Source organism: Cynara cardunculus, assembly GCF_001531365.2.
Source record: "Cynara cardunculus var. scolymus isolate 2C chromosome LG 13, CcrdV1, whole genome shotgun sequence".
Taxonomy (NCBI): Eukaryota; Viridiplantae; Streptophyta; class Magnoliopsida; order Asterales; family Asteraceae; genus Cynara; species Cynara cardunculus.
The window spans coordinates 5,150,701-5,161,562 of record NC_037540.1 but is presented as its reverse complement, the minus strand read 5'-3'; the positions used below and the strand labels follow the sequence as shown (position 1 = coordinate 5,161,562).

General features: G+C 31.6%; 1 protein-coding gene across 1 annotated transcript; it reads left to right on the top strand.

The window, feature by feature from the left end:
- Positions 1-5,171: 5,171 nt before the first annotated feature.
- Positions 5,172-9,822, top strand: LOC112525334. Its single transcript, XM_025135422.1, has 6 exons — positions 5,172-5,911; positions 6,522-6,730; positions 8,483-8,738; positions 8,822-8,907; positions 8,995-9,086; positions 9,175-9,822. The coding sequence occupies exons 1-6, from the start codon at positions 5,621-5,623 to the stop codon at positions 9,372-9,374; spliced, it is 1,134 nt and encodes a 377-aa protein (XP_024991190.1). The 5' UTR covers positions 5,172-5,620; the 3' UTR covers positions 9,375-9,822.
- The last annotated feature ends 1,040 nt before the right edge of the window (positions 9,823-10,862 follow it).

The following is a 10,862-nucleotide window of genomic DNA, read 5'->3' as shown; positions in this document are numbered from 1 at the left end:
AATAAATGTATATTTTTAATTACGTGACAATTGAAAAAATAAATCATCAAAATTAATCAACATATAACAAAATACATTAAAATTTCTCAATAAATCAATATATCAATATAGAATTAAAAATATATTGAATTAAGAAGCAAGAGGTGATTCAATGAAAAGTTTCAATCATGTTTATCTTTTTTTTTCTTTATAAATGAAATTAGAATGCACATACGTTTATTTTTATTTACATCAATGCATATAAATTTTTATGTACATGACAAGTGAAAAAATCAATCATCAAAAATCAATCAATATATATCAAAATTTCTCAATCAATATATATATATATATATATATATTTAAAATAAGACCAGTAGGTGGTTCATAAACAAATTTCAATCATATTTATCTTTTTTAAATGAAATTATAATCCACAAATATATAAAATACATATATTTTTATTTACATTAATACAATACATAGAGAAATGTTCAAACGAGAACGTTAACTATTTAAGAAAACAAGTAAAATATTGTTAATGTACAAAATCACATGTGATTTTACATTAAATGGAAGCGAACGACTTTTGAGACCATTTAAGTCGTAGGGTAAAGTCCCTCCGATCATGTATGATCTGTTACGTGAGTCATATATATGATTTTGTACATTTTTAATAATGCAATTATATGATGAAATTAATTGAAGAAGTTTAAAGGTCTTCATTAATTTCTTAATGTGCAACATGTATTGGATCTCTACATGTTGCATATAAAAGAAAGTCATGATTGTTAACATCAATTGCAACCGTCGATGTTCATAATTCTTGACATACAAGACATTTACGCTTCTCTCTTCATTAAGTAATCGTTCTATTTTCTGAGGTTAGTTATGTATAATACAAATATATTTTGGGTTTTTGTTAATTTGCTTGTTTTATATGTGTTAAAACAATATATTTTAGGTTGATTTTTTCCTAATATTCTTGATAGTTTTTTTTTATTATGTCAAGATTTTTATGAGTTATCTTTTTGTGAAATGTTCATTACTCAATTTATTGTCAATCCAAACAGCCTTACATATTTTTTTGTACACCAAAACAAAAAAAAACAAAAAATTAAAGTTAGATTTCTGCAATGTCTTATGATTGACTCATCGTCTATTTTAAGTTTTCAAATATGATTCTTTTTTTGCTTCTTTCAATTGATTTTCTTACATCAATGTAAGTTAAAATATTTGAAGAAGACATATACTTATGTGAAGTATTTTTTATTCTTGAATTATATCAGATTTTGTAATATTCTCGTCGTTATTATTACTTATTTTATTTAGTTTTATAATTTTATTTCTAAACAAATCTCTCTCTCTTTATATATATATATATATATATATATATATATATATATACACACTATATTATAAAGCATTTGACAAAAAATCTTAAAAATTATTTTTTATACATGAAGTATTGTATATTGATGCATATTACTTAAAATTCAATATTACAAGTAAATTATGAATAAGCACAACTTTTTGAAACTTCATGTTTGAATTCGTGTAACTAATTGCGGATAAATATAATCAAATATAATATAGATATATTAAAATTTCACTAAACTTTTTTGAATTATTTAAATGCTATTTATTGATAATTCTATTAACAACTATCTTTATATAAACAATATTCAAATCATAAATCAAAATATTCATGTTAGTATGAACACATGATTTTTATACCAGTTATTTTAAAAGTTGACCCATTTAGATTTAATTTACTTTATGTACAATTATGTCATGGAAAGTTGAAAAAAGATGGAAACTAAATGGCAATAATGTACAAGGTTTTTAATGCAGAGGATCAACGTTAGAAACAACGTCGTGGCTTCGCGTACGTATACGTGTACGTGAGGCCCATCTGATCCTGCAGTGGACCGAACTGAAATAAAACCATGACTTCTATTGAATGTGAGCCGTACACGTGTCGGTTGTACAGGGTGCTGACCCTCACACTCCATGTGCAACTCCATTACACACAGCTCAATCATCGGTTTACTTGGTCAAGCTCCCATTCCTTTACCATTTTACCCTTTTCTTGTAACATCACAAAGTACATCAATGGCTCAAATTACAACTCACCATAGAGTTGGGGATACTCTTGTCTTTTCAATTTTATGAAAGTGGTAAACCAACCTAAAATTCTTTTTTTTTTTTTTTTAGGATTATTGTCTGGTTTTAGGATTATTCTATAATTTTTTTATTATGGAAGAAAAATATTTTTTTATTTAATCAATAAAATTATTTAATATTATATATTTAAAAGAGATAAACTAATTTATTAAATGTTTTAATAATATAATTAATATTATAATTTTTACACTAAAGAAATTGTGTGAGTTAAATGTATTTTTTTTTATTTTTTTTTTAATTATAAAGTTTGAACAAACTATAAAAAATCTATTATATATCGTATATACTCAAACGTCAAGATATCTTAAACATGATATAGAAAGTATTCATGTTTACTTATTAGACTGATATATTTTGATTTTATGTCATGATTGAATAATTTTCGAGTTAATATATGCAAATTAATTGAGATCAAATAATCAAGAGTATAAAATTACATATTTGGTCTCTATGGTTTGCTGATTGTCGAAAATGGTTCCTTTTAGACTTCATTTATTACGAATTTAGTAAATTACAAATTTCACCCCTATGGTTTTTTTGAAATTTTCGATTGGGTTCCTTAAAATAAATAATCATATGTATGGTCATTATGGTTTTTCACTTTTGTTATCAATTGGGTATTTCGTTCTAACTTTATTAACCTTAGTTCAGTTAAGTCATGGTTCTTTTGGTCATTTTACACTTTTTCTTATACATTATTTATTACTCCATTATACATTATTTTCTTCGTTACATATACGTAATATAACCCCTCTTATGGTGACTCTCGATTCCTTCCAAAATCTTCGGCAATGACTATCTTTGTCCAGACTGAAAACTCTCCTCTCCGACTTCTTCACTTGCCTCCTCCATCTTCAGTCAAACATGTTCCAGGAACACATTTTCTTCTCCTCTCATCTCTGGCCCCAAACAACAAAAATAATCCTTCCCCCACTTTCCAAACCCTAGCCAATCGGCCACTGCCCTTTTCTTTCTCACGAGCTTCACAACAGGTGTAACGCCCCCAGAACCCCGTAGCATGATATTGTCCGCTTTGACTAACCTGCCCGCTCAACCACAAAGCAGTAGTCGCACGGTTTTGTTTACGCCCCCAGAACCCCGTAGCATGATATTGTCCGCTTTGACTAACCTGCCCGCTCAACCACAAAGCAGTAGTCGCACGGTTTTGTTTCTGGCAGCCGCACAACGCAAGCCCCAAAACCGGTCACACTAGGCTGAGGTATCCACACCCTTATAAGGAGTGCTTAGTTCTCCTCACCAACCGATGTGGGACGTTGTGCGGATCGATGTGGCCCAACGAGGACGTTGTGTCCTAACGGGGGGAGGGTGTAACATCCCGTCCCACAGCGGTTGGTGAGGAGAACTAAGCACTCCTTATAAGGGTGTGGATACCTCATCCTAGCATGACCGGTTTTGGGGCTTGCGTTGTGCGGCTGCCAGAAACAAAACCGTGCGACTACTGCTTTGTGGTATAGCGGGCAGGTTAGTCAAAGCGGACAATATCATTGCTACGGGGTTCTGGGGGCGTTACAACAGGTAACCAACTTCGTCTTCTTCCTAAAGGATTTCACCACCATCGCTAACCGAGAGCAACCTAAAACCCTTGTAAACCTTTCATCAAATTCCCAAAATCACAAACAAATAAGATCAAGGTATCTTCGAATATGATAACATAATTTTTTTTGAGGTTTCTTCTTGTTTAACTCTAGTTTATAGAGAAACCAAAAACCTGCAACTCTGGATCAAATCCGTAATTTACTCTATAATCAGTAAATGTTTCCAAATATTATAAAATAAGTTCAGGGTTTCCATTTTTCTTCTTCTTCTTTTATTAACTGGTTTTTCATAATCTTAAAACATTAACGTTTGTCTGAAACTAAATTATCTTAAAACTCAGGTACCACTTATTAGTTATTAATGTAACATGTATTTTGTAAACTATGGGTTTAAACACAATAAACTAGCTTATAAATAAGTTTAAGTGGAAGATATGCATTAAACATGATTACTAATATAACATAATACTCCATAAAATTAATAACTAACTGATAAATCTTTTATTCTTTCAAAACCACACAAAGTCATAAAATAGATCGAGAGAACTTAAAATATAATAAAACATGAATCATAATTAAGGGTTTGAATATTCACTTAAGCACTGAGATGTATGGTGTTGCATTACAGGGTGCACTTCTAATCTATACATGTATGCATAAATACGATATGGTTCAAATAAAAAGATCAAATATAGAAGAGGAGATTCATATATGAATCCATTAAAAATCCATTTTTTTAATATGCATATGTGAACCGACATCACAGATTATTTGTATAGATTTACATATGCATTTTCAAATTTAATCTTTTTAATGATTCACATATAAAGATTTTCTTAAATTTTATTCTCATAATATTTAATTTTTTATTTGAATTTCCACTGTCTATACATACATATATTCTTAAACAAACCTTAAAAATGTTGGTTTTTCTATCACTGTTAACTATAAACCAAAACAGTCCTTTATCTTATGACCAATTACACAAAGACCCTCTTTAGTTATGTATGACTCGTTATCAAAATGACAAAACTATCATATCTTATAAAATTTATATTTCATTTATCGACCATAACATAATATTTATAACAAACGAGTAAAACATTATTATTAATCAGTAACTACAATGACTACAAAGTTTGTAATGAACAACTATTTTGCTTTTGTTCTCTTGATTTTTAAGAAGCAATTCTATCGTATAGAGTAATTCTCAAAAGACGGGCCTTAAAAATTTCATAATATGATGTTTTGTAATTTTTGTAAACATAAAGGGCTTAAAGTGTAAGGATACAATTGTACAAGTATCGTTTTTGTTGAATCAAAAAATACAAAGGGCTTAAAATGAAAAATGCATTTATTACTAGCATGAAAATTGAAAAACATTTCTTCTTTGCATTTTTTGTTTGTTTGGTATTAGTTAAAGAGTTATTCGATCTTCGCCTACCCATCCATTTTCTTCACAGACACTGGTTTAATAAATCTCTTCATCCCCCATCGGTTTCATCCTTTCAAGCCTCCATTCCGCCACCAGATCATAATCAAATCGCTTCTGAATCACCCATACGCATACACCACAACCAAATCGATTAAAAAACGCGATATTTTCTTCGAGGGTACCGATTGATCTGGTTATTCGCCAATTTGTTGGGGTTTTTCTGAGCAATCGAAGCCTTAATCGATAAATCCTTGTTAGGTCACCATTATTATAGGAGAAAGATCATCAGACAAAACGTTTTTGATTTGGGTTTCGGTTCGGTTTTGGTTTCTCTATTACGGCTAGAAAAGAGAATCTAAATCAATCTTGACCTTTAAGTTCGTAAAAGATCATCTTATTCGTGATTTGGTTTATCGTTTTTTGGGTAAGATTGAAGGAGTTGTAATTTAGGGTTTTACAGAAGATGTTGGGCGCTGGATTGCAGTTTGGACGAAGTCGTGGCGGAGAGGATAGGTTTTACAATCCGGCGAAAGCGAGAAAGAATCGTCAAAATCAGGATGATCTCCGTAGAGCTCAAAGTGACGTCACTCCGACCCAATCTACGGCGTCGTCCGGTACTGAGGAGCCTGAGAACCGAGTGGTAAAGCCATCGAAACCTATAGCGTTGGAACCACCGATGCCGTCGCCAGTGTGTAATCTGGAACGGTTTTTGGAGTCGATTACGCCTTCTGTTCTTGCTCAGTATCCCTCTAAGGTTTATTCTTATTTCCATTAATTTACAGAACCCAGTTCATTTAATTCAATTCGTTGATTCAGATTTGCATATTTATTTAACACTAAACGTAAATTATTATGTGATTTTGATACTCCTTCCGTTGACTATGAGCGGTCAACTCACCAGTTTATAGATTGATCACTGATTATAGTTTGCTTTTAATCTTTGGTATGACTTCCAAGTAATGCATACTTGAAAAGTAAGGAATCCATGGTATTGAACATGTAACCAGTACTATAAATCTTTTGAATTTTATGTGCTATATAAATAAATAAGTAAACATCAATTCAAAATCAATAGCTTTGTGCTTGTTACTTCATGTATGGTTTACAGAAAAGATAATGAATTCATATTTTTTTTTTAAGTATATAATATTTATATACGGCAAATAGAACAAATAAACGGAAACACCCTCCTCACCTTTGGTGAGGTTTGTGCGCCTATGTACCGAATACCATAGATTCAATTATGTAAACAATAAGCATTTGATTAGTGAAAATATAATTGAAAATTAAAGAGCAAAAAACAGGACTCAAGCAGCTTTAATTGCAAACGAGTTTGAATGGTGTTTTTGGTTGGATTTTTACAGAGAGCTATGAGAGGGTGGAGGACTCGGGATGAAAATCAACCGTACTTTGTGCTTGGTGATTTGTGGGAGTCTTTTAAAGAGTGGAGTGCTTATGGTGCCGGAGTTCCTTTGATATTGAACGACAGTGATAGTGTTGTCCAGTATTATGTACCTTATTTGTCTGGAATTCAGTTGTACACAGACCCTTTGAAGGCTTCAGCAAAATCAAGGTATTAAGATGGTATTTTTTATGTTTGATCTTTTTTCTTCTTTAGAATTTTGTGCGCTTTGTGGTTCCTGCATCTTATATTGTTCTATCTAATAACATTCATGATGTTAGACTTATCTAGGAGACTAAAGAACGATCTTTTAAGTGGCTTAAGTGTTTAAATGGAATCAGTCCTTGTTTTCTTATCTAACTGTTATGATTCATCCACAAATTTTGTTCTTTTTCTCTTGTGGATTATGTTTATATTCGTCTGATCTACACCCGTGGCTCAAGATTGCTTCTTGATGCGAATCGTAATGTTAGTTATTTCAGCCTTTATTTGCTTTTGTTGTTTTTCTAAGGGTTTGTAATGTTTTTTCACCATGTAAACAGACATGATTTCAAATGTTTGTGATTGAATCAATCTTGAGATCCAATCTCTTTTAGTGTGATATTTAAACTTTGGAAACTAGTTCATAATTCCTCCACAACTTTTTTCAGTTTGCAATGTATATATGCTGGTGTGTACATATACCAAATTGATACCAGAACGGATATTTTGCTTTGTGATCAATACTAATAATTAAAGCCATTAAGGGTTTATTGTCATAATTTTGTAGTCCTTGTTCAGTATGATGAACATAATAATACATTTTAAGTTTTTTGGCATAGAGTTTGGTATGATGAACTTAAAATTTCCCTTTGGTCCTCGTTCCTCTCTATAATTGAATTATTTTAGATTGATTGCATACTTCTCATTCATGCTACAAATTTTTATTTGTTTCTGCTTAATACAACTTCAAAGTTTAGATTCGTAAAGTAGGAGTTATCGACATCGCATGGAGTTTTTTCCTTCTTTTCTGAACAAGAAAGAACTACGTTTTCTACTTAATTTAAAGAACTGAACTGAAGATGTGTATCATACAGCTCGTGTCATGGTAAAAATGAAAATCTTTTTGTTACTTTTTTCTGCATTGAAGTTCTTGGAGACATCAGATTAGGGTTGTGGATGCCGGATTGTCAGTAGGGGATTTTGGGTTGTATAGTTGGGTGGGTTGGTAGGGGTTCTTTCGTACCTTTTAGGTTTATCTAGGCTGGTTTGAGTGTTGTTTTTTGTGTGGGTTGGTACGTCTTTTCTGTGTCTTTTTTGTCCATACTCTTTTTTGAACTTTCTAACGATGTTATCTTGTAGCACATTTTTATATACTTTTTTCTTTCTAAGGCCTCAAGCTTTCCAAATTCTCGAGTGTCAATACCATTCTTGTAAGCTGGTTTTCTTGGAAACAACCACTCTTCTCCTACTAGCGGTGGAAGTATGACCTGTGTGTATCTTACCCTCTCAGACCCTACTTCCAAATGGGATTTTCTGGGTATGTGTTGTTTGTTATCTGAAAATTTTGCATGACAGGCATTGTGCCATTTGGAACTATTATATTTACAAGGTTCAATATTCAGAGGTTTTCTACTGACTTTGTCCATGTCAACAAAAAATTCGAATCTTATAACTTGTTTGAGTTGATGCCTTACAGATATTTTCCATATGATAAAGTTTGTGAGCATACAATTTAAATTTGTAGTTGATAACATAAGGTGGAGGGTTTTCTCCTTGTGGGGTTTCTTTGTTTTTGGGAAGGGGGTTGGGGTGGTGATTGGAGTTTTAGATTTGCATTCTGTCATGATCAACGGATTTGGAACTATGACGTTAATTGATTATTTTACATTATTTATCGTTCTCATCATCACGGGATAACTGATTTTGGTCTGATGTGATTAGGCAACAGAGCGAGGATAGTGATGGCGAGTCTTTCAGGGACTCAAGTAGTGATGTAAGCAGTGATTATGAAAGGGAGAATGCAAAGAGTGAAATATGTTCACGGTTGGATCAGTTGTCGTTAAATTATCAACATGTATCATCACTCCAAGAAGGGTTTTCTAGTGACGAGGGTGAATCTGGGAGACCTCAAAGTTGCCTCTCGTTTGAGTACCTGGAGCGCAATCAACCTTGGGGTCGGGAACCTTTGGCTGATAAGGTTTGTTTCACCTTCTCTTCCTCTCTCCTTTGGCAAAAAAAGAAAATACTCGATGAAATGATAGGATTTTGTTTGTTGGTTAGATACTTGATCTTGCACGGTGCTTCCCGGAATTGAAAAGTAGGAGAAGTTGTGATTTGCTACCGTCTAGTTGGTTATCAGTGGCCTGGTAAGAGACTGATGCTGGTGTTTGATTAGTCTGATATTCACATATGAATGCATGTCTGATATGGTTGGTTTATTATGTGTATCATAGGTATCCGATATATAGGATTCCGATGGGTCCAACATTGAAAGATCTTGATGCTTGCTTTCTCACCTTTCATTCTCTTCACACACCATTAACAGGTTAGTTGGTAGTTTATAATTAGTGGTTACATATATAACTAACTATTTATGATTGAAATATAGTGACTGATTGTATATTGATTTGCAGGAGGGAATGGGAATGGGAATGAAAGTGAGAAAGCAGTGTCGTTACCAGTGTTTGGTCTTGCTTCATATAAGTTGAAAGCACCATTGTGGATAAGCAACCAACGCTTGGTGCTGCTGACTTCTCTTTTGCAGGCAGCTGATGATTGGCTGGCAAAACTGCAGGTCAATCACCCAGATTTCCTTTTCTTTTCCCGTAGATGATGAACTCGAAYTCGAACTCGTAATTTGGAGGGAAAAAGAAAAAGAAAAAGAAATATAAAAATTAATAGTAATGGGAATAAGGGTTGGTGTAGAGGATTGATTAGATATTATATATAATGAAAAGAATGGATGTTGGATTTCTTCTAATTTATGATCAACTTATTATGAGTGTGAGTGAGTGACTGAGTGAGTGAGCGAGTGAGAGGGAGGGGGTGTATTTTTTCTACCCTAATGCTGGTGATTCATGATGATGTGTTTGTAATGTTACTATATACACTTAGATTTTTGATAGATTAGTTGTAGTGTAGGTTTGAATTTATAACCAGAAAATTCTTATGCTTTCATCTCATTTACTTGGAACTTGGAGATTGTCGTATAGGGGTCGTTTATCAAACACTTGCCTTATTGGTGTGAGCATGAGAAATCTTATTTGGTAAGCACTTATGTCGAACAAGACACGTATCATTAATCCATTTTGATAGCCAAGAATGTTACATAAATGATGATTTGTTTGTTGTTGGTAACGGTCCTTAAGTGTCATTCTTTTGCTTTTAGATCTTCTTAATCTATTCTTGTATGATATAGTTTTCATATTGTATTTTTACTCTAAATGAAACCAAATACAAAGATATAACAATAAATATTGGGTATATAACACGTGTCATTCTTTTGCTCAACTTATATAACCTGTTTGTCAAATAAAAATTCTAAATTTTAAATAGAAATGGGTAAGTTGAACAAAATAACAATTTATTTTCATATATATTTTTATTATTATATTAATGTATTTTTAAATTATTTTTTATCAATCCATTGTGAAAAATTTACCTATTATAGTTTTAAATTTATTTATTATACCAAGTTTTTATATCAACTCACTGATCATGTAGACAATCTATATGTATTATAGTTGATGTGGCATTTCTTATTAACAGTATTGTATTTTCAAAACTATTTAATAACAGCATCTACCAGCTTTTATTATAATATTCTAGTTTTAGTTTTAATATTTTATTGTTTTAGACATTTTACATATTATTTAATAAATATATTAAATGAATTAGAAAATTTCTAAAGTATTTATTAATATNTTTATATTTAAAATGGGATGTTTATCTTGTATTTGATTGTGTTTATCTGCAGTTAGTTACACGAATTCAGATATGGGATGAAATCGGATAGAGATGAAATCGTTTAGGGATTTAAGAGTTTTTAAGAGTTTTAAGAGTTTTTAAGAATTTTAGCCAAATGCTTTATAATATAGTATAGATATATATGTGTGTGTGTGTCAAATTTAAGAGAAAGATAAAAGGAAAAAACTGATGAACCATTCTTCTGTACAAGTAATTTATCCGATATGTATATATAAATCAGGAAATATCTTCAATTACTTGTATGCATATGTATATACTGTATAGATGAATGATTATTAAGGTGTTTCCTTAGTTTTGTGAACCCCTCTCTTTCTCTCTCTATAGACACACACAC

Coding starts and splice junctions, on each gene's coding strand:
- LOC112525334 (XM_025135422.1), top strand. CDS start 5,621: ATGTTGGGCGCTGGATTGCAGTTTGGACGAAGTCGTGGCGGAGAGGAT. Junction 6,731..8,482: donor AAGGCTTCAGCAAAATCAAG/GTATTAAGATGG, acceptor TGATGTGATTAG/GCAACAGAGCGAGGATAGTG. Junction 8,739..8,821: donor GGGAACCTTTGGCTGATAAG/GTTTGTTTCACC, acceptor TTTGTTGGTTAG/ATACTTGATCTTGCACGGTG.